Source organism: Condylura cristata, unplaced genomic scaffold, assembly GCF_000260355.1.
Source record: "Condylura cristata isolate star-nosed mole 26May11 unplaced genomic scaffold, ConCri1.0 scaffold00004, whole genome shotgun sequence".
NCBI lineage: Eukaryota > Metazoa > Chordata > Mammalia > Eulipotyphla > Talpidae > Condylura > Condylura cristata.
The window spans coordinates 59,122,867-59,147,619 of record NW_004567105.1 but is presented as its reverse complement, the minus strand read 5'-3'; the positions used below and the strand labels follow the sequence as shown (position 1 = coordinate 59,147,619).

Below are 24,753 nucleotides of genomic sequence, written 5' to 3'. Positions count from 1 at the left end.
AGATATTAATTAGATGTATTGTGATCATTTTATAATATGTACAAACCTCAAATCACTGTGCTGTATACTTACAATTAATATATCAACTACATAGCAGCTTTATAAAAGTTTGACAAGTAAGAAATTAGTACTAATGCTGTACTGCTGAGCATGCAAAAGATATGATCAAGTAATAGCTTATGAGCAAGTGAGAGCTAGTCCAAGAAGACGAAGATGGTTTAACATTTAAAAAACTCTCCCAGTGAAATTCACCACATTAATAAACTTAGAAAGTAAAATCATATGATCATTCAATGCTGGAAAATACTTACTTTGTAAACATGAGCATATATATACTGAAGAAAAATAATTTTATAAATACATGCATACATACATATATACATATATATATATATATAAATGTTTCTGAACAAGGTTTGTAGAAAACTAGAAATATAGGGAAACTTTCTTAGCAGTTACTTATCAGTCAGCTATTTATCAGAGAAAGTTTAGGGCTTTTCCTTGAATAGAACCATAGTGCTGCTACCACTACCTGTTAAATGCACACACACACACACAAAAAGCTATAGAAAAAAAAAAAAAGCTGTAAGGAAATAAAAAAAAAAGCTATAAGGAAATAAAAACAAAAAAAATTGTTATTCTAATAAAGGCAACTATTTAAAAAGTTAGTTACATAGCTCTGATGTTCTGTTCAAGTGATATAATGAAAAGGCAGTGGGAAGAAGAGATAAAAGCACAGGTTTTGAACTTGAGAAAAATCTGAGTTCCATTTCTGACCCTACCAGTCTGAGACTGTGTGACCACGGTGAACTTTGGCTTCTTTTCTTTTCTAGGCAACTACTATATACCTTCCAAATAACTATCTGTACTAGAAAACACAGTCAAAATGCTAAGTGCTATATAACCAGCAAAGGTCATTAAGAACAGTTCTAGGGAAAAATCTTTGGAAAAAACTAACCAGGGCTTTTTGTCTCATTTATCAGGCATTCCCTCTGGAATAATCTGCTTTCCCAGATTATTTTTTAAACTGTAAAATTTATATACTAAATATCTATATCATTAAAAAGGGGTTTAAAAGGAATAAATATCCATGTCTCAACTACCCAATTTAAGAAAGAACACTGCCTGGAAAGCCTCAGGTTGCTTAAACTCAATGATGGTAATACTGACCTCGAGGCACTGATAAGTCATCAGTAAAAAATAGCTATAATTATTACAAATAAAGAGAAGTACTCCTTAGAGATAATTACTAAACACATACTCACAGTTATTGTTCTAAAACACAATTAAGACACCCCTCTATGAAGCTACAACCTATAAATCAAATGTTCTTTATTTTTGGAAATAATCCATTAAAAGAAACTAAAGCCCCTTTTACATAAGATTACATATACTTTTACCTGAGTCTGCTGAGTTCAACTCCTGATTCTTCATGCCCTCATGGAGAGTCCTAGAAGATGGTATTCTAGGTCAAAAAAACACAAAAAAAAATCATGAGATAACCCTTAAGGTCAGAAAGTTTGACAACCAGCTTTCTTCTAATCTAGGAAAGCAAATGTGGGAGATTGCAAAATTTGTAAGGAAAGCAGGTACTTCTGTTGATTTTACTTTTTCTTTTTAATAGTAATTGTTTTTAAAACTGTGAATTTATTCCAATTTCTAACATTCTAGTTCTAAGAGCCAACAGTCTGCAGAAAATGCTGTAATATTAAAAGTTCAAATCAATTTTTTTTTCATTCATGTGAGCAACAAAGTATAGAATTCTCTTGTGGGTTTCTCAATTCATGAATAAAATTTTTTTAAGCAAAACACAAAAATATTTCTTGCACAGATTTTTTTTAAAATTCAGTTTCAAAACTGAAGACAAGTTATGTAATTTAAAAAAAAAAACAAAAAACCTAGATTTACTCTGTATGCAGCAAGGCCAAACTATCATCTTTTTAGAGGATGCCCTACCTAAACTTTTAATTAGTCTTGACAACTTAGTCAATGAAAAAACCCAAGGCTAATTTTCATTATTGCTATCTCACACTGTACCTGGGAAACAACACTGTGATCTTTTTTTCCCCACTTCTATTATCCTTTCTACTCACATAGCCATAAAAGTAGCTACAAATAATATAGAATTTGCTATATACTGAGTTGTATACCCTTAAATTTCATTTGTTGGAACCCCAACACACAGTGTGATATGTTTGGAGGATAGGGCTTCCAGGTAAATAAAGGTGAGGCTGTGGTACAATACAATTGGTGACCATATAGTAAGAGAAAGGGAAAAAGATCTCCATAGCTTTAGCTTCCTGTCTGTACCACAAGAGGGCACAGCTCCAAGTAAGCTAGGGAGAGAGCCTTAACCAGGAACCTAATTTGGTACCTTGATCTTGGACTAAACTATGAACTTCAAACTGTGAGATAATAAATTTCTGTTGTTTAAATCACTCAGTCTGAGTTACTCTGTTATGAGCCCAAACAAACCAATACAGAACTGGAACCCAATGTTTTTTTTGTTTGTTTGTTTTTTTAATATTTATTTATTTATGCATATAGGCCAGGATACAGGCCAGAGGTGTGGGGAATGAGAGGATTCACCAGAGACAGACTGGCAAGCAGAACAGACAGATCCACTAAAACACACTGCTGAGGGAACAGTGGGGAGACAGGAGAGGTCTGCTGTACCTCCCTAGCTGGGGATCAAACTCATGCTGCAGTGGCTGTGGACAGCTTCATAGTGCTGTTGCACCACCATGGAGGGCCTAAAACCCAATGTTTGAAAACACAAAGATATATACAGAAACTCTTGTATTTTTATGGCACAGCTAAATCTTTCTCAAAAGCCATGTATGAGGGTATTCTACCCAGGGTTTCTCACTGGAATACAAAGGCTCTTCTCTCGGTATGTCTTTTCTTTTAGAGTAATCTTCTACTGCAAGTTCTTCCTCCCCACTGTGACAGATCATATCCTGATTTACAATTTTTTTGAGATTTATTTTTATTTATGTATGCATAAAGAACTGGGGTGTAGGCCAGAGGTGAGGGGATACGAGTATTACCCAAAGACAGAGTGGGGAGCAGAACTGACAGATCTACTGAAATACACTGGTTAAGAAGAGCAGTGGGTGAGAGGAGAGGTCTGCGCCATGTGGGTTAGTTTCCTGGCCAGGGGATTCTTGCAGCAGGCAATATAGCTTATTAGTGCTGAGACTTTAACCCCTGCACCACCAGAAAGCCTCTGATTTATAATGTGTGCTCTTCCTCAACAAATACAACAAAAAGACTCCATTTCCTCTCTTTAATTCTAATGTCCTCAGGCTATAATAGTCAAAGAAATCTCAACTGAAGAGTATGTAAGACCTCATTCTACCCTTTTGTATATATAATGCCACTTTAGAAAGTATACTGTAAGAAGATTCCTGAATTGAAGTATGCTCCCATCTGAGAAAATAACGTATGAAGAGATATACGCTTTTGAAATAGTTGTTTCTTTTTCTAGAGATTCTAACCTTCAAATATCAACTGTACATAATATTTATTATGTTACTTACTGTTTTTCTGGCTGAACCACTGCAATTTTCCTCTGTTTGTGTACTACAAGAAAATAAAAACATAAATGTTAAGGAAAAAAAATTTTTTAATTATATGAACAGCATATTTAAAATCTGGTTCTGGGTATATTTAACTAGTAAGTACTACTAATTAGTGCTACTTCTGAATATCCAGACTAAGGCACATTTCCTGTGTAGGAATCTTTAAACAAAGACCAAAAATATTTTCAGGGTTCCCTAGGTCAATCAACTCTTCTCAGTATTTCCTAAGCAGGAGCCGATATTGAAGAAAAAAACAAATTTTGACAAGATACCAAGACCATTCAATGCAGAAAATAATCTTTTCAACAATTGTGATAGAAAAAGGGAATCTCCACCTGAACTCTTAACTTCCATCAAATACAAAAATAAACTCAAATGGATCAAAGATGTAAATGTAAGAGCTGAAACTATAAAGCTCTAAGAAGAAAACAGAGGGAAACATCTTCATGATACTAAATTTGATAATGATTTTTTGGCTAGGATACCAAAAACACAGGAAACAAAAGAAAAAATAAACTAGAATTCATCAAAATTAAAACCTTCTGTCCAAAGGACACAGTCAAAAGAGGGAAATCCACAGAATGAGAGAAAGTATGTATAAATCTGCTAACGGATTAATATCTGAACTATATAAAAACATCTTAAAACTCAATAATGACAAAAATTAAAAAATGGGCAAGAACTTGTTAGTTATTTTCCCAAGGATATACTAATGGCCAGTAAGCATGTGAAAAGATGTTCAACCTATTAGGGAAATGTAAATTAAAGCCACAGTAAGATACCATCTTATTCCCACCAAGATGAATATTACCCAAAGTAAGCCAACTAGCCAACCGGAAAAAAAAAACTGCCACCGAACAGCAATTGCCAAGGAGAACTAAAGTGAAAGAAACCTAGTGGGGATTAAAATGAGTGTTGGTGAGGATGTAGAATGGTGCAGCTGCTTTGGGAAAACAGACTGGCAGATTCTCAAAGTCTTGAACAAGAGTTAAACATTCAAAAAATGAAAACATATGTCCACATAAAAACCTGTATAGAAACGTCCATAGAGCATCATTCATAATATCGCTAGAATACAAGCAATCCGAATGTCCATCCATTGGTACATGGTTAAATGAAAAGTACAAATTGATACAATGGAATTCCTCAGAAATATAAAGTACTGAGACAAACTACTAGGTTATAGGAAAAGTTATTATTCATTTTGCTTGAAAAACAGAAAAAATAAGTCATGACTTTTCCAAAAATCCACACAACATGAATGAACTCTGAAACAATTATCCTAAGAAAAGTCAGTCACAAAAGTCTACATACCACATGATTCCATTTATACAAATGTGCAGATCAGGCAAAGCCATAGAGATGGAGAGGAGATTAATAGCTGCCAGAGGCCAGAGACAGAAATGGAGAAATTACTGAGAGGTACAATGAAGCTGTATTTAAGGGAGACAGGTGCGCCTGAAGGCACTTTTGAGGTTAGATTATAAAAACATCCTGACTTTGTGAAGATGGCCAACTACAATGCTGTAAATGGCCTATGAAGAAGTCCTGAGTTTAAAAGCCCACAAGGAAAAGAATTCTGCCAGTAACCATCTACGTGAACTCAGAAGTAGACGCGGGCCCAGCTGAGCCATAGATGATGAGAGTCATCTTGCTTGCAGCCTTGTCAGGCACTTGGCTCCAGAGGACCCAGCTAAGTTGTGACCAAATTTCTGACCCACAGAAACACAATGTTTATTTCAATAAATAATAACCATTTTGTTTTTCTCTGAAATATCCAGATTCACTTTAATGTTAGCAGTCACACAACAAATAATTTATCAATCAATCCTTGACACAGGAATACATAGTTACCACGTGCTCGGCGAGGAGCGCTGAGGGGGTGGCCATTGGTTTCACACCAACCCAAAGGAAATATGTCCATGGACTCCACACTCACAATGCATTCAGGTATGGGCTTCTTAGAACCTGTTTAGATTAAAAATATAATTTTAGACAATTGAAAAGCCCATAAATTACTTCTTAGATAATGTTCTGTTTCAATAAAACAGCCTGTAATACTTTTGCACTGAATACATACTTTTTCATGTGTGACAAACATTAAGGAAAAAAGGTAAACTGTTCTTTATGCATAAAAGCCTAAACACCAATATGGATAGTGAATACACAGGGTGACCCTCAGCTAGGGGACAACAAAAAGCAACTGGAATCACCAGAAGTTGTATTCAGACTACTGTTTTTCATTTGTTTTTATATGGAACTCGTCATGAATCTGTGTGTCATCCTTGTGCAGAGGGCCATGCTAATCTTCTCTGTATGCTTTTTAAGTGAGAATAGCATTTGGATGTTAACAAAGGTCAGTAACTCCAAGAAACAACTGGAAACCAAAGGGCAAAAGTAACAATTCTACTCAATGAGAACCTTAGTTATGGTATTCAGCAACATGCCAGGAGGTACACTGGTGAATTTAAATCAGGAAGTGACACAGGCAAGCTGCGCAGCAGGAATTGTATAGATGTCTATATTCAATGCAAGTCCTGGACATCTATATTTAATGCTAACACTATAAAATGGAAACAGTACTGAGTCTACCTACTATGACAGTCAAATAAAAAAAAAAAATCCAGGCCATAATATAGTTACTGCCACACTGAGTACTCACACAGTGCTTTCCATTCACAAACTAGTCTAATTCCTTGAATAGTACTTTTAGTATACATTATTATATATTCCTTTTGTTTCTATAGACTGGGGACAACCAAAATATTATTTGTTTAATAAGCCAGGTGCAAAAATGCTCATGCTCATTTAACTTACACTTTTTTCCTTTTTAAGAAAATAGGGAACTCTATAGTAAATGTTTTTTATTCACAGTTATTTCCTGAAACTTGAAAGTCAAGGACAGGAAAATAAATTTTTAGAACTTATTTTAGAAATCTTGCATCAGCATCACCAACTAGAATCCTGCATCTCAATTTAGAAGTCTTTGAATAAAGTTCCTACTTAGCTAATCATATTACAGGGCTAACAGGAAAAGCAAAGGATAGTGGTCACAGGTAGGCTTCTAAGGAATGTAGTTCTTACCCTCTAGCTGGAGCCACAAGTAGGAGCCTCTTACTGCAGTAATGGTGGCAACACACACTTCTTCAGGGAAAAGAGGGTTCACTGCCTCAAGCTTCATGTTTTCCTTAAATTCATGCTCAAAAGTAGACTAGAAAATATGTAAATCAAACACAAAGAGAAACTCAGAGTGCATATGCTCACCTGAGAATTTTTTCAACATTTTTTATTATTTTTTAAATTAATATTCAATCCTAAAGTAACTCTTTAAAGCCACAAATTTAATGAAAAAAAGAAAAATGTCTCATTTGGTGTTATAGGCAGTATGGTCTTTGAAGTCTGATATACCTGTGTTCTTGCTACCTGTGTAACCCTGCTCAAGCTGTGCAAACTCTTTTTGCTTCAATTTCCTCATCTCTCAGGTGACGTTGATAACAAAAAAGACAAACACCCTGGAGAAAATTGATTATGCTAGAAGAAAAAAATCCCAAAAGGTAGGGAGAATATACCCTAAATGATAAAACAAAACAAAATCAAAAAGACTATTCTTACAACAAGAGTAGTATGCTATTTAAATATATATTTACATTATATTAATAGTTTGGAAAATCAAAACTTGGTTTTGAAAATTAAAAACTCAGAAGATAGTTTGAAAGATAAAGTTTAGGAAATCTTCCAGCAAAAAAAGACTAAGAAACAGAAAACAAGAGGAAAAAAAGATTAGTAGAGGTTTCAGATTCATAGGATCAATACAAATAAAAGTAATTCCAGAAAGAGAAAAGAAAAGAAAAAATAAAAGGATGGAAATCAAAGTAGAGATTCAGGAGAATTTCTGGAAAAAGAAAGGCACAGTGTCAAGAGAGAACTTGCTCATTAGCACCCAACCACATAGATGAAGGAAGCTACACCACACATCACTTGAAGTGTGGTGACAGAGGAAGAAACAGGAAAGTCATCTACATAAGATCAAGTAGAAAAATGTTTTCCAATTTCTCAAAAGCAATACAGGAAGGTAGGAAAAAACAGAAATGTTTTAGAAGTTCTAAAATAAAATAACATAACTTCTTAAAATTCTACATTGAGCCAAACTATTAATCAAGTTAGTGGAATGAAGACATTTTCTGACATGCAAAACTACAAAATTTACTTCCTTAACATCCCCTTCCAAAAAACTGAGAGAGGCTCAATTAAAAGAAGTGAGCAGAAAGAAGAGGTCCTGGGAAAGATAAAACAGGAATCCCAACTCCTAACAAAGTGAAGGGGCATTTCCTTAGACGATACTGAAAAGCAATTGCCAGGATTAAAACAACACGGCAAGCCTAGGGAACAGCTCACCAAGGGGGAGAGAAAAGAGGCGCCCTAAGCAGGCTGTCATCTCAAAGGAAAATAATACAAAGGCCAGATTTCCTTTGTGGAAATAGTTATGAGAAGTTGCTGAAAGGTATGGGAAGAGATAGCAATAAAAGCAAAGAAAATTAACCTATGAAAAACACAGCAATAATTAATGCGAATAAATTTTAAAAGGAAACTTAATATACTACAGTGCTCAGCTATAAAAAATATCAGCATGTAAGCCTGCAATTCATATCTTACCAAAAACTGTAACATTAACTCTAATAGGAAAAAGAGGCAGGACAGGGGAGAAACATAAAGTAGGCAACTAATGCTCATTTGCCATAAGGAACAAAGACATGTTTAAAATTATTAACTTAAAGGACAACAGCACATTATTTTGAAAATGAAGAAGTATATTTGTCAGAAGAATAGTGAGAAGAAAAAAATAGTAAATACTTCTTGAAAGGAAAACTGTGAAAATGGAAAAGTAGGAAACTATTTGTTTTTTAAGCTTTTTTAACTGCTGTTTAGCTTTTTAGTTTTTTTTTTTTTTTTAAGATTTATTTATTTATTCATACAGAACTGAGGTATAGGCCAGAGGTAGAGGTGCAGGGGCAGTGAGAAGATTCACCAGAGATAGAGCTGAGAGCAGAACAGGCAGGTCCAGGAAGGACACTGCTGAGGGGAGCAGAGGGCAGGTCAGGAGAGGTCTGTCGCGCCATGTGGTCACTTCTGGGGCGGGGATGGAACTCATGCTGAAGTGGCTTTAGCTTCTTAGTGCTGTGCTTTAACCCGCTGCACCACTAGGGAGGGCCCTTTTAGTATTTTTAAGTAAACTTAATTTTTCTTAGTATTTCATATTTTGAACTATCAAAAATAGTGAACTAAAATTTTTAATTTACATGATTTTAGTTAATAAAAAAACTAGAAACTTTTAAAACTAATTATATTAACAAAGTTAGTACGATCAACAGGATGCTTATTTGGGCTGAGTGAGAGGATTGACTTCAGAGTAGTAATCACAAAAAGCATGGAAAGTATACAGTCTCAAGAGCCCCAAAACTGTGCCCATGAGAGACTAGGCATTCTCACCGGAGGGAAGCACCTCTGAGGAGCAGCTTCAGCACCACACTGTTTGAGGTAGTCAGCCCAATCAAAGTCCTGGCTGGGGTAGCCTAGGCAGGGACAAAAGAACAATGAGTCACACCACGCATGCCTGCCTGGTTTTACCATTCTGCAGGTGTCTATTCCCAACTTCTAATTTTTTTTTTTTTCATTTGAGGACATGATCATTTGGGGGGGGGGGGAAGCACCCTATAAATACAAGGCATTAGTTTTATAAAATAAAGCAATGTGGTCAAACTATAACAAAACTCTTTGGCTACACTTTAAAAATTTCAAGTTTCAAGCTAAGTGATTTATTTTGAACAATATTTTATATGCTTTAGTTGCTAGGAATTTACCAAAAGAATAAAACAGTTATAATAACACAATTTGGTTTGTGCGAATAAAGCCTGCCTTTTTAGAAAAGATTTATTTATTTATGCATACAAGAACTGGGACACAGGCCAGAGATGTGGGGGGTAAGAGGATTCCCTATAGATAGAGTGGGGAGCGGAGCAGGCGGATCGACTGAAATACACTGCTGAGGGGAGCAGTGGACAAGACAGGAGAGGTCTGCTGCACCATGTGGGTCACCTCCCTAGGTGGTACACATGCTGCAGTGGCTGCAGATAGCTTCATAGTGCTGTGGCTCAACCTCTTGCACCACCTGGGAGATCCAAATCCTGTCTTATTAATAATTCTATTATGATTTTGGCTTTAAAGATAAAGAGATGGAAATAATCCATAATACTTTTAATCAGTATACAATATTCTTTCATAAAAGTCTTTCCTTAAATATTTCTGGGTACTAGTGATACAATATCAAAACTGTTTTCACATTCATGTTCCACAGGTTGTTATAATCTCAATCATGAATTCATCTCCCCCCCCCCCCAAAAACAAGTTGAGTCTAGCACCCTACTTAAACCTACCAAGGTTCTTGGAAGCACCCTCTCTAATCTAATAATCTAATGTGTAAGCAGCTAGAACAGGTCCTGCTGTGTCTGAGCCATTCTCTGTCCCACAGAACACAGTATCTCACACAACAGAGTAGGCTACTCAAAATCATGTCTTTCACCCGACTGAACCCTCAATCACCTACTCTGCCCAACTGAGACAGGAACCACATTTTCACTCTGCTTACACTCAATTCCTCAAGCAAACTGTCTTCCATTTTCAATGGAATACTTCTATTTACAAATACTATTGCCCAATAGAAAGATCGAACACCTGTAATAGTTGTTTGTTCCTTTCTACATAAAGAAAGCAGGCAGAATGAAGAATTTGGGATGTTTAGATCCTTCCTACAAAGCAAGACCTTCTTCCTATAGGGGTGTCCCTTACCGACATTATCACCAGGCAGACATTCCCACTCTGCTCACTGATGAAGGCGAATGTGGGAGGTTGTTTTTTCCTTTTGCTCCCTTGAAGCCCTGTACAGTTTTTTGACTCTCTAGTGACAAGCCCAATGCCTGTCTCAAAGCAAACATTCCATACATGTTTGCTGAATGAATAAAGCCTGGATGGAAGGCAAAGTTCTCAGTTTGTGTCTTTTGTTAAAACAAAAGTACACATCTAGGCCAGTGTTTCAGCGGTTACCAATCAGAAAGTAAAGTTGTGTTTTATTAAAAGTTTATAATAGACTGACAATCAAATAATCAGATATGCTAATACATAAGTCAGAAGGAAAACATCATTTTCCAGACACTCAAAGTTAAAGAACAGTAAAATTTCAATCAAGCCCAACTATTTAAGAGCCTTAATTTAAGAGTCAAAGATTACATTTTGCAAAGCTTCAAACACCTGGAAAATGAACTGCTACCCTACTTATAGCTTCCCCAGGTCCTACTCTTTTTTTTTTTAAGATTTATTTATTTATACACACAAGAACTGGGGTTACAGGCCAGAGGTGTGGAGGGGTGAGGAGCAAAACAGGCAGATCAACTGAAATACACTGCTGAGGGGAGCAGTGGGCGAGACAGGAGAAGTCTGCTGTGCCATGTGGGTCACCTCCCTGGCTGGAAATCAAACTCATGCTGCAGTGGTTGCAGAGATCTTCAGAGTGCTGCGTTTTAACCTGTTAACCACCTGGGAGGGCCTTCCAGGACCTACTCTTGATCATAAAACCTCTCTCTGAAGTCTTAAGACTTTCCTTTCAAAATGGACCCAGAAACCTAAAAATTATCAGTAATCTGCCTACTAGATATGACACTAAAGTCTCTTCTCCTAAGCCAGCTCCCAAAACTGTGCATACTGTCCCCTACCCCATCTATGACCTGCCAATAGACACAAGAATGAATGAATGAAGGGATCCATATAGAATTACAGGTTGTTTTGAAGATGTTATTTGTCAAAGTAGGAGGGCAGATAATTTTTATTTAGTAGTTTTTCAGCTTAATTTATAACTTCCAAATATGTGGAATCTATGCCTTCATTTATACTTGCCTTGGGCCCTGAAATGTTAAGGACAAGCAAGGGCATTGAAGAGAGAGAGAACAAAAGAACCAAGCAATACCATCTGATAAACCTCATTTTAAAGGAAAACTTCCCAATGAGCAATTCAGAACAGAACAAATGCACACCAGGAGGCGGGCTGATGTGTAAACCATTCTTGAGACTCCACTGCACAGGAAAAATACCAGGACTGTCGACATGACACACAAAAGATCGCCGGGCATGATTCTCTGGTCGTAAATCATCCATTTCCACCAGAAAGTACTTCTGATCAAAAACCTGTAGATACCATTTAACAGATAAAATAGACAAATGGTTTTATGTGTATGTAGATGTAAACACACATGTCATTTCCTTGGCATAACCAAACGTTACAAAACTTCATAGCTACAGTGCATAATGGTTAATAAAACTATGCACTCAAAAGTATATACTGTGCTAGGCAGTATTTTAATTAAGTGCTTTTCATGCATTAATTCAATTTTAACATTCTTATATCAGCCCCAATGCAGATAAGGAAACTGAGTTTAGACACAAGTAAATAACTTGCTCCATGTTATATAGTCACAAAGAAGCAGAACCTGGATTCAGATCTAAATACTTGGATTCCAAAAAAATTTAGTTTAGGCTTAGTAAACAACTTGTTTGTTAGATTTACTGACCTGAGCCTAAGTATCACATGCCTAAGAGGAGGTTTTATGCACTTCCTATGGCTCCTTCAAATTTCAGTCAGGGCCTTTTGATCTCACTGTCTTTCAGCATTCCCTCTTGACATTAGAATTAGTTTGCAAGGCAAGGATAATTTAAATCTCAACAGACAAGATGAGTTAGCATCCAATCAAGTATTCCTCCAGCCACACTTGACTTTTTTTTTTCTATTTTCAGTAGAGAGGTTTCTACACTAATCCTAAACCAAATTCTTATCCTTATTCCTCCATTTTAGTATATGAGTAAACAGGAACAAACAAACTTGTCCAGTTCTTATACCTACTTTTAAAAAAAATCTTCTTTCAGCATTCTTCCAAAAGATTAAAATCTGAATTTGGAATCCACAGCTGGAGTAAACCTATTGACAGATCTAGGACACTAATCACCTGTTCTACAAGTACCTCCACACCCTGATAACCGGGACCTGGGGGGACTGATGACAATGCTTGCCTCCAATACTTTGCAGATACCACAGCCTATCGACTGGTTAAATCTCCCTTAGTTATATACACTGAAGCCTGCCCCAAAGAAAATGCCCTCTGCCAATGTGGTGCCCAGGCCCCAATCTGCTTTTACTGACTGGGACCACCAAGCAATGAAGAAGGAATGGGTCAAAGGGAACCAGAGTGCATAAATACAGAGAGTGTACAGAACTAATCCTAGCCTCAGTAATTAGGAGAAGCAATGGAAAATTAGAGCCTGAAAATTAAAAAATTACCAGTTTCCATTAAACCAGTCAGTCACCCTACGGGATGTCTTATCAAGAGTTGCCCCATATTACCTTAACAATAGTAGCAGGAGAGATCCCAAAAGGAGACCTGGGGTCCACAGCTTCCAATTTCATATTTACAGTGAATGAATGAGTGCTAATCACATGTTTATCCTGAAATGCAACATCAAGATGAAGAATACAGTATTTTTACATTAATTTTATACTCACACTATATAGGCTGAACATGAATATTAATTAAAATAATGGACTGTCCAGCTCCTGCTAAATAATCTAATCCTATAATTTTCTTCCCTTGAAAACAAATTATCCAGGGGGAAAAAAAAACACAGAAAGTACTGCCACACTCTACATTGAGAACACAAGGGCCATATGGAAGAAAAACAAGTTTACAAACATGTTCAGGGCTGTGTAGTAAAGAAAAGAAAAAGCTCAAAATGCTGTAAGAGAGCATTCAGAGAAAACCAATACTACCATTACAAGTAAAAAAAGGACAATCATAGTGTTCTCACTAACTTCAAGAACTAAGTTAACATTTTGCACCTCCCTAAATTGCTTTACTCTACTGTAAAGGGACATTCCAACCTATCAAATTTTTGTTTTTACCTTAAATAAGTAAGATGGTAATGGCTCTTCCTCCTCCTTCACTTTGGCCAAGATCTCTTGCCACTCAGTTTCATTTTTCAGATGTCTGATGGCTTTAGTAAAACCAGACAAGATACTTTAATTGAGAAAACTTACATACTTTATAACTGTTCTGAAAGCATTCACATAAACAAAAAAGTAACTTTCCATTGGGAAATGGAAAAGGTTCAAGTGCATTTTCAAAGAACTTACACTTACTTCAGTATAGGTGAGGTTTATGAAAATATTTCCAGAAAGATCATAAACATTGCTATAATCCATACACACACACACACACACACACAAGCAACATCCAAATTGGGGCATATAATAATACAATACAAATTCATTTATATAAATACAAATTCATTTAAACAGTAACTCCAGTTTTGAATATTATTGGAACATCTGTTAATCAACAATTGCTTTGAACCCAAGACCTGTCCTATTCCTTAACCTACCTGAATGCTACCTAGAGAATTTTTCTTTAACTCTGTAAGGGGTTAGTATGAGTCAGGGCAGAAGTCTATGATGTCTATCAATATGTGTGACAAATTACAAAAGCAATAAAACCTAAAGAATTGGCATTTAACAATTCCATACATTTCTTTTTTGAGGGGGGGGGCAGTATCTCCATTATGCAAACTAAAGCTTTTTAACAGGCAAAACAAGGCATTTGTCAATCTCATATATATTAATAAAAACAAAACAATAATGTAATAATATAAAAAAACAGATGCATTATTCTTTACCTAGTGGGGGCTGAAGCTCATATCCTTGTTGAGCAGCCCAACCAACATGATGAAGAAATGGATCCAAATAATACAACCAATGCTCAAAATTGTCAGAATGTTCCAGTCCTTCATAGCGCAGCTTCAGCCTTCCCCCAATGTTTTCTACTACAGTAACAATCCAAGTGCTTAAAGAGTCCCTGAAAGCTTGACATTCTAACCTGGAACCTGGAGCAATGAGATCTAAAGGATTCCTTCCATTACGGAGCTACAGGCAAAAAAAAGTAAAATGATACGAGAATTTTAACATATCTTTAAAGTCAAGTTCTAAATGACATCAAGTAAGCTTTTAAATTTTCACACACTCAAAATCAATGACACCAGTTACCCACTATCATATAATTCTCCACAGTATTGTTTCTAGGTGATATGAAAATACTTATTAAAGAGAAAATCTACCTACCATAAATAAAACTATTTTAATCTCTATTCCTAGGGTTGTTATTTTATCTACTTAGAATTTTTAAAATATCATCAGTCTCTGGTTATAAAAGCATATATGATCATCAGTAAAGAAAAAAATCAAAGAAAGGTCAAAACTCTCTACAACCCCACCACCAAGAAAGAACCATGCTATACAGTTTGGTATATATTCTTTCAGACTGGTTTTTCTACACACAAATCAACATTCACCTATCTATCTCCCTATTTCTTTTTTTCTTGTGTTTTTTGAAAACTGGGAGCACACTGTGTATTGTTTTTCAATTTGCACTTGTTAATATATCATAGCTGTCTTTTTACTATAGCACATATAAATCTTCCTCTTCCTTTCAAAATTTCGTTTTGTTGCTGTTGTATATTAGGACAGTAATTTACACACTTACCTATCAATGGCATTACAGTTGTTTCTGATCTTTTACTCATTTCACAACAGTACTCTTATGAACATAGTATTTTGATTACACTGATGGAAAGCAAGCTTAACTCTCACTATATATCTATGTATTAAAACTACAAAAAAGAATGCTTGATTCAAATATCACCACTAAATCATTTCCTAACATTCAAACGTACTTTTTTCCCAAGTAAGATGTGTTCTGTGATACTTACATATCCATTCAAAACATACGCAAAAGAATACATGAAAATATGTAAGAACAATTCACAGGTAAAGATTTGGAGGGCAGAATTAAGGAAAATTCAGGACAAGGTGTTTAAAAAGTTATCTGTTCATGATTTCATTCATTCATTCAAATTTTACTGAGTATTCAGTAAGTGCCAGGCCAAGCATAATGAAATGAGCTAGGGCATAAAATATAAAGATTAGCATAAAATAGTGTTTATCAATCAAATTTTATAACATAATGTGAATGAACCACATAATTAAATGTAAGGGCTAAAATTAAATAACACTTAGAAGAAAACAGGAATAAATCTTTGAGACTGGGGGGTAAAAAAGGTTTTGTCAGATATGACAAAGCACAAGCAACAAAAGAAAAAAATACATTAATTGGACTATATCAAAATTTAAAAAAATTGTACTGCGAACAATATCAAGAAAGTGAAAAGGGAGTTCACAGAATGGAATATGGGAAATCATGTATTTGGATCTGGATTTATAAGCAGATTTATTAGGAACTCTTACAGCGCAGTAATAAAAAAAAAAACACAATTTAAAAATGGACCAGGTCAGTTCTCAAAAAATATATATTCAAAAAAACAATAAGCACATAAAAAGATACCCAACATCATTACTCATTAAGAAATGCAAATCATAGTGGGATACCACTTAATACCAATGAAAGTAATAACAAATGATGGCAAGGATGTAGAGAAACTGGAACCTACAACACATTGCATTTCACATTTACCAAAAGATTATAGTGTTATGGCAAAAAGTGACAGTATATAACATAGAACTGTCATAATCAAATTGACTTCATAAAACAAGAAACCTATTTTCACTAACAATTTCAAGCATCACATTAATTTAAAAGGATTGCTTAAAGCAAAAGATGTTTGGGACACAGTAAGTCTAGTGTCTTCTGAGAGAAAGAAAAGAGGGCCTTTAAGTCACCTGGTGCAAGAGTTACAATCATCCTTACATAGAATTGACACCTGTTCAGTTAAAAAATGTCCCATTTTTCAACTCATAAAAGAATCTGGAAAACTAGATTTTCTAAAACTAATTTTAGAACATTTGAAACACTAGAGAAGCCATTAGTTTGCAACCTCTGAAGTAAAAGTTACAATTCTCTAAAACCCATGCCCTATGTCTGCAACAATGCTAAATTTGCCTTGGAGTGATAAATAAGCAACCAATTTTAAGAATCCTTGGTTAGGAAACATCACTAAAGATTAAATGGGTATCTCACATTAATTCTGTAAGAAGTTATACTCACGCCTTCTAGCAATGGAATAGGAGGACTACATGCGCCCATCAGGGTCTGCTGCAGAAACTCATCCCAATCAGATACTTTATCTCTGAGGCCTAGGTGAGGGAATAAATGACTGATTACTCATGTTAATCAGCAAGCAGAGATTAAACTAAAAAGAGTACAAATTGAATCAGTAAATATGGTTTAGAGATACATTTTTCATTTTAATATTTAAGCACACAACCTAGGCTTTTTTGAGAACTTAAAAAAAAAATTCCCCTTTAGATAGTTTAATAAAAAGTTGTATACTAGGGCCTCCCTGGTAACGCAGGGTTAAATCTCAGTGCTACCAATCACTACATCAATCAATTGCCAACCACTGTGGCCTGTGTTCAATCCCCAGCCTGGGAGCTGACCCACGTGGTGCAGCAGACCTCCCCTGTCTCCTGCTGCTCCCCTCAGCAGTGTACTTCATCATTCTACCTATTCTGTTCCCTACTCTGCTTCTGGTGAATCCTTTCACCCTCCACACTTTTGGCTCATACCCCAGTTCATCTATGCATGAATAAATAAAAATAATCTTTTTTTTTTAATATTATATACTAAACAAAGAGTAGGCTAACTCCTTACTAATGTAATTTTATTTTAAAAAGTACCTATATTATAGAAAATTTTAAACATAAGAAAAAAGAGTAAAATGAATCCATCATGTTCTTAACAACTCATTCATGACTGTTTCTTTTCATCTAGACCAGGAGTTAGTAAACTACAGCCTTGTGGGAGAAATGGGGCCCGCTCTCTATTTTTGTAAATAAAGTTTTATTGGAACATAATCATGCCCTTTGATTTACATATAGTCTGTGGCTACAAAGGTAGAGCTGAACAGCTGTTACTGCACTTACACAGATCATAGTCTAAAATACTTCACTATAAGGTACATTACAGATATTTTGCCAGCCACCTCCACCCCACTAGGGATTACTGAGAAGTCAATTTCTGGTATCATATAATTTCACCTACTATAGTTTCAACAGGTATATCTTAAATAACTTTTTACATATATTTAATTAACAAATTAAAAATAATTCCTTAATATCAAATATGTAGTCCAGGTACAAATTTCCCAAATGTTTCATGAAATATCTTTTAAATTTGTTGAAGTCAGGATCCAAATGAGATCAAAAAATTGCCCAAATCTCTTATGATCTGTATGTCCTTATATGTTCTGTGTTCTCTTCTGACCTTCACCACTTTTCTTTCACCCTTTTGTCCTATACAAGGGTTTAAGTCAGTATTTAGAGCTATAGGACTGATCAAATACAGATTTGACTCTTGGGATGGGAGTAATACTTCATAAGTGAGTTTTATCCTTTCATCAAGAGACAGCTGATCCCACCTTATGTCCTTTTGTAACACTCACAACTTTTGATTGTCATTATATAGTTTGATTCCTGGCCAAGAAGCTAGTACATGATGCAGCAGACCTCTCCTGTCTCACCCACTGCTCCCCTCAGCAGTGTATTTCAGTAGATGTATCTGTTCTGCTCCCCACTCTGTTTATGGTGAGTCCTCTCATCCCCTACAGTTCTTTTTTTTTAAAGATTTATTTATTTATTCATACAGAGTTGGGGTACAGGCCAGAGGTGCAGGGGCAGTGAGAGGATTCACATGAGTCAGAGTGGGGAGCAGAACAGGACGAATGAGGAAGTACGCTGCTGAGGGGAGCAGCGTGTGGGTCAGGAGAGGTCTACCTGTGCCATGTGGATCACCTCTGGGGTGGGCGGGGATCAAACTCATGCTGAAGTGGCTTTAGTGCTCAGTGCTGTGCTTTAAACTACTGCGCCACTCGGGAGGGCCCAGACCCCAGTTGTTACATGCATAAATAAAAGTAAATCTTTTTAAAAAAAGTTGTGATATTCTATCACCCCTTCTTCATTTACTAACCAAAATATTTTTAAAAAAATTTTCGTCCAACTATTTGACTACCCTATGAAGTATAGCTAACAAAAAGCATCAATACTAAAAAAGCCAAAGAAAAGTTAAGGAAAGTAAAAAGACTTGAAAAACAAATGCATGATTCTAGCTAGACTAAACCCTAGACCAGGAAAAGAAATGGGAACATAAAGAACATTATTTAGAAAAACTGGCCTTTATCTTTTTAAAAATGTCAAAGTCATAAGAGACAAAGTGTGAGGAATTGTTATTAAAGGAATCTATGACCAAAAGGAACCTATGAGCTATGATAGCTAAATGTAATACATAAGCTGGGATTTTCCTGTACTATAAAAATACTGTTGGTAAGAAATGAATAAAGTCTATAAATTAAATTCAAAATTAATTTCCTGATTTTGTTATTTAATCTTTTTAGAAGTACATTAAAGCATGTATGAATAAAGAGGCATCATACCTACAACTGATTCTCAAATGATTCATTTAAAAACTGTGTGTGTGGCCCTCCCTGGTGGCGCAGCGGGTTAAAGCACTGCACGGAGAAGCTAAAGCCACTTCCGCATGAGTTCGATTCCCGCCTGCCCCGGAGGAGACCACATGGCGTGGCAGACCTCTCCTGACCCGCTCGCTGCTCCCCTCAGCAGTGTATTTCGTCGATCTGCCTGTTCTGCTCCCCACTCTGTCTCTGGTGAAGCCTCTCACCGCCCCTGAGCCTATGGCCTGTACCCCAGTTCTGTATGTACAAATAAATAAATCTTTAAAAAAAAAAAACAAAAAATTGTGTGTGTATATATATATGTGTGAGAGAGAAAGAAGAAGAAGAAAACAAAGAGGAGGAGGAAGAAGAAGGGGATGGAATGGAAGAGAGATAGGGAGAGAAAAGGATAAAGTAAATCTGGCAAAATGTCAACATTTAGAGAAACATGGCAAAAAAAACTCGAAGAATTTCCTGTACTATGAAACTTCTCTGCAAATTTGAAATCATGTCAAAATAAGAAGTTGAAAGAAAGGTCTGCTATTTTATTAACTCTACATCTCCCTTCCCTTTCTCTATTTCTACATGGCCCTTATCTCTTACTTCTGTCTTTTATTGTCTCTATTCTGCTGAATTTGGAGTCCACTCCCAAAAAGACTCTCCTACACAAGAGCTTCAGTTGGTTAATTTGAGTTAGCAAGCCCAATCACTTACAAGCAAGAAGGAGGAAGACAACAATATCAGAAAGAGAAATCAACAGTCAAGCAATTTGGCCCAACGTATGTAAACACAACCAGAGCTAAAAGCCTCAAACTCAGAGAATCTCAGTCTTACAGGATAATATACAATTGATATTGCCTGTGAGCCTTTATAGAGCACAGGGCATGTGCACTATTTACTATAAATAATTTACTCAAAACGGTAAGCCCACTAAGTCTGGGAAAAAGCCAAAATTTCCCCACAATAATTTATGATGTCTTGATAGGTAGTATTTTATTACCTTCTGGGGCTTCAAGAGTCTTCTTATTTTGTTCACACCACCCAATGGGGTAGAGGTCAGCCTTCCTTATGTCACACCAGAAGTCCGCTCTTCGATCCTCCCCATAGCCATCATATCGGAGGAGGAGCAACTGCTCACAGGTGGTAATGATGGTGGCAACCCAGTAGGTTTCAGGATCCGTTTTCACAACCACCTCCAATTTCATCCCAGGAGCAAAGCCATTTTGCAAACGTGTGTCCACCTGAATAAGACAAGTAATTCAAATGAGTATTTCTTTGGCCAACATTATTTTTTCTTCACTTACAATTCTGAAGCATTAAAATGCAAGAAAATTTCCTCAAGAGAAACCTGAGAAATTCCAATTAAAAAAATAAAAATACATGAGACCCTTGGCTACTACTAGCTGAGACGCTGGACTCCATTTCACATAGTGGGGGCCTTAGAAAAGCAGGGGATCTTGGAACAAAGCACAGCACAGAATCTCTTCCACAGCTGAAGTATCTGAACGTGTACCCAGCCACAGAGGCTTAGACACCAGGCAGACATATTCACACCATAGCAAAAAAAAAAATCCAATTCTAACTCACAAGAACAATCCAAACAAAAGAGGGAATAGCGAAGCTGCTCTGTTCCATTTGACTATGATAGAATTTTAATAAATTCAGTATTTTTCCCAGAGGAGTCTGATTACATAAAATGATATCTGCTAAGTATATAAATCCATAAACATTCACCGTTTTAAGTCTTAATTGAACACATTAAATTTTCAAGAGAGATTTCTAGATCATTCAAAAGAAAACGTATAAAATCAATAAAAGGAAAGGACAAAAATAAGATACAATGATAATAAATCAGTATAATATGTACAATGATAATAAATCAGTATAATATGTACGTGTACATATTATATATGTATAGACATATACATATAGCACATTATATATGTATATATACATATCTATACATATAATATATGTAGATAATATATAGATATGTATATATCTATACATGTATGTATATATTATTTATACACATTATGTACATATATGTATACATATTATGTATATTGTATATAGATGTATACACATTATATATATAGCTTATGTGTTATATGTACGTGGTATAGTATATATTACTATGTATTATTCCAGTTTTCCTGCAATAGCTGTTTAAATATTTTATCCTTGAGTAAATTAATAATACCATTTTCTCTTTCAAAAGTGTCCTAATTTAGATGATAAATTTCATGGTTGCAAAGGTATAAGCTAGCAACTCTGGAGCTACTGCATGTGTATACAAAGATCAAGTAAATATATAAATGGTGGATGACTCAGAATCATGTTTCTACTGAGGGAGAAAGAAGTAAAAAAATAAGGCTAGAGGAAGGACAGAGCAAACCTTGTGGTAATGAAATGGAACTGAAGGTATCAGCATGAGATCATGACTATAAACAGACAAATATTATGACAGATTGATACCAGGAAAAAAGCATAGATATGATTGGGCCTTGTGAACACCTTGAATTAACCAACTGAAGCACTTGTGTAGGAGTCCTATTGGGAGTAGATTCCAAATTCAGCAGAACAGAGACAATAAAAGACAAATGTGTTTATGTGTGACAAATGTGTTTATGTGTGTATATAATGTATGTGTGTATATAATGTGTGTGTGTGTGTGTGTGTGTGTGTGTGTGTGTGTGTGTGTATAACCTAGCTCTGGGAAATAAAAGCATCTAGAAGTAATGATACTCAGTAGCAATAAACTAATTCATTGTACAAATCTCCAGTAACAAAAAAAAAAGAACAAGTATTTTATGGAAGAAATGATTGACCTGAATTCTGAGGCAGGGAGAATACATTAAGGGCCTGGAGTATCTTGTGATGCCAGGAAGTAAGGAAATACTCCAAAAATGATGGGGGCATTTTAGAAGGATATAAGAGCCAACAATGAAGATCACCCAATGGTCCCATTTGGGACAATTTTGACCAACAAAATAATGAGTAATGAATTATAACCCTTAGATTTAAATAAATAGCCATGGGTTCACACTCTTAGAATTCTTAGAGAAGGGGAATAAATCTCCCTTCAAGTAGATAATCACCACTATACAAACACCACAGAAGTAAATATTGCAAGTAAAAATCATGAGTCTATGCTAAAATGACTATGACTGTGACACTTATATAATCTCAAAGGTTCTCTTTAAAAGACTTATTAATTCCAAGGATAACATAATGGGAGAAACTTGGCAGATACCAAGTTAATTAATCAACTTAATCAATCAACTGATCAATGGAATATCACTTAGGAAACATCAATATCATATAACCTATGGCATTAAAAAAAGCACAGCATCATTGCTATGACATTCTTCCCAAATATGCACACTAAAATTAATCATGAAAAAAAAAAAAACCAAATTGAGGAATATTCCTAAAAATAAACAATTATCTATGTGATATGCCCTTCAAAAGCATCAAGGTCGTGAACAACAAAGAAAGAATGAGGAACTGTCCTACACTGGAAGGTCATGGAAACATGTCAACTAAATGTCAACGCGGCCATCACAACCACTGGAGAGTGAGAGGAATCCTGGAAAGGAGTCAGAGGTAAAATTCCTCTTTTTGTGTTAAATCCTCCTCCTTGTTGTCACTACCCTGGTTAGACTTCTGAAAAGCAATCACTAGCCATTACAACATAATGGTAACATAGTGCCTTTTTAAATACCAGGTCAGAGAATAATGCAGTATGAATGTTTTTCTCTGTGGGGCATTTCCCGCCCAACACTGCTTCTGAATTTGTTTATTATATATAAGCTTCTTTCTTTTCATTGCTTTATAGTATTCCAAGATACAATATGCAATATCCATTATTTATCCTTTCTAATGCTATAAGTAGTAAATGTGTTGGGTAGTCCACAACTAAAAAGTTTATTAACTTTTTATTTTATTTTTTAAAAAAATATATTTATTTATGCATACAGAACAGAGGTGCAGGGGCGGTGAGAGCGGTGAGAGGATTCACCAGAGGCAGAGTTGGGAGCAGAACAGGCAGATGGACTGAAATACACTGAGGAGGGGAGAAGTGGGCAGGGTCAGGAGAGGTCTGCTGTGCCATGTGGGTCAGCTCCCTGGCTGGAAATCAAACTCATGCTGCAGTGGCTCGCAGGAGCTTGATAGTGCTAAGACATAATCCCTTGCACCACCAGGGCGGACCCCCACAAACTAAAAAGTTTAAAATGGGAGTATGATGATATACTGAAAGCATTATGCTAAGTGAACACAACAGATAGAAGAGGATAAGTGTATGATTACAATTATGTGAAATAGGTAGATTCACAGAAAAAGAAAGTATAATAATGGTGACTATGGGAATCTCACCCATGAAGGGCTAGTTAGGAATTACTGTTTAATGACTACAGAAACATTCCCCTTTCTGATACAGAGGGTAGCCTGTATTAAATTCCTTATGCTCTAAGAACTTCCTCTAGGAACTGTTTCCCACCAATTGCTGATCTTGTACCACAATTATGGTCAAGGTTACAGAATAGCCCAGCTTGCACATTATCACAAGTATGCTAGCTCAGGTCACCAACTGGCTGGTGTGCTTCATCGGAAAGCTAGGAAAGATTCATTCCTTTGGAAAAATGTTTAATCTCTCAAATGGAGACAAAAAACATGGAATCACTGAGTTGATGGGGTCCCTTAATGAAGAAATCTCTGGAAAAATTTTTCTAGGTACCTCTTCTAGGTAACCATTATGTGTGCAATTTATGTTTTAAAAAGGTAACATAACCAACCTTTTGATCTTAGACTTTACAATAAAACTGTGAAAATTATCCATGAATTTCCTCAGTTTTTTCCTATGGAGGTTGTGCAATTTGATTGATCTTGATGAAATTTTTATGATTGCAAATCAGCAACATTGAAAATTATTAAAAGAGGCCCCTATGATCTTCATAAGGCAAGATTCCTATGACTTTTTAATATTTAATTTGTTCTCTTAAAGTTCATTTACCTAACTTTATCAGATATTCGAATACGCCATTTGATGGAACCCGTATATTGACAGTTTTTACCTAAGTTCTCATAAAAAGCAGAAATTTTCACACTGCCAGTATATGTAATCAAATGAGATGCAAGAACAAGCACTTGCTTGAGTTTAGTTTTTCTTATTAGAAGTTAAAATCAGAGCATTCACCAGAGACAGAGTGGGGAGCAGCACAGGAAGATCGTCCAAGTACATTGGTGAGGGAGGAGCAGGCAGATCAGGAGAGGTCTGCCACGTCATGTGGATCACCTTCGGGGCAGGCAGGGATAGAACTCATGTGTAAGTGACTTTAGCTTCTTAGTGCTGTGCTTTAACCTGCTGTGCCACCAGGGAGGGCCAAGTTAAAATGTTTTTAAAAAACCTTTCTTTAGTATTTTCATAATATTACCTATTTAATCATATTAATAATCTTTCAACTTTTGTCTCTTAAATAAGCCTGTACTTCTCATTCACTTTTGGAAGAAATTTCTACAGAGTATAGAATTCTGAGTTTACATATTTATTTCTTTCAACACTTTAAAGATCTTATTCCTTCTGGTTTGGATAATTTCTGAAAAGAAATTTTCATTC

At 35.7% G+C, this 24,753-nt stretch overlaps 1 protein-coding gene across 1 annotated transcript in view; it reads right to left on the bottom strand.

The window, feature by feature from the left end:
- The window catches only part of SFMBT1 (Scm-like with four mbt domains 1), a 71,834-nt gene that overhangs the window by 13,240 nt on the left and 33,841 nt on the right, over positions 1–24,753 (bottom strand). Inside the window, exons 4-14 of the mRNA XM_004676066.2 lie at positions 20,134–20,374; positions 16,733–16,821; positions 14,352–14,598; positions 13,582–13,673; positions 13,027–13,128; positions 11,666–11,816; positions 9,072–9,154; positions 6,669–6,795; positions 5,439–5,552; positions 3,543–3,585; positions 1,401–1,465 (exon numbers count right to left, since the gene is read on the bottom strand). Coding sequence (XP_004676123.1) covers positions 1,401–1,465; positions 3,543–3,585; positions 5,439–5,552; positions 6,669–6,795; positions 9,072–9,154; positions 11,666–11,816; positions 13,027–13,128; positions 13,582–13,673; positions 14,352–14,598; positions 16,733–16,821; positions 20,134–20,374 — 1,354 coding nt within the window. The remainder of the gene's footprint in view (positions 1–1,400; positions 1,466–3,542; positions 3,586–5,438; positions 5,553–6,668; positions 6,796–9,071; positions 9,155–11,665; positions 11,817–13,026; positions 13,129–13,581; positions 13,674–14,351; positions 14,599–16,732; positions 16,822–20,133; positions 20,375–24,753) is intronic.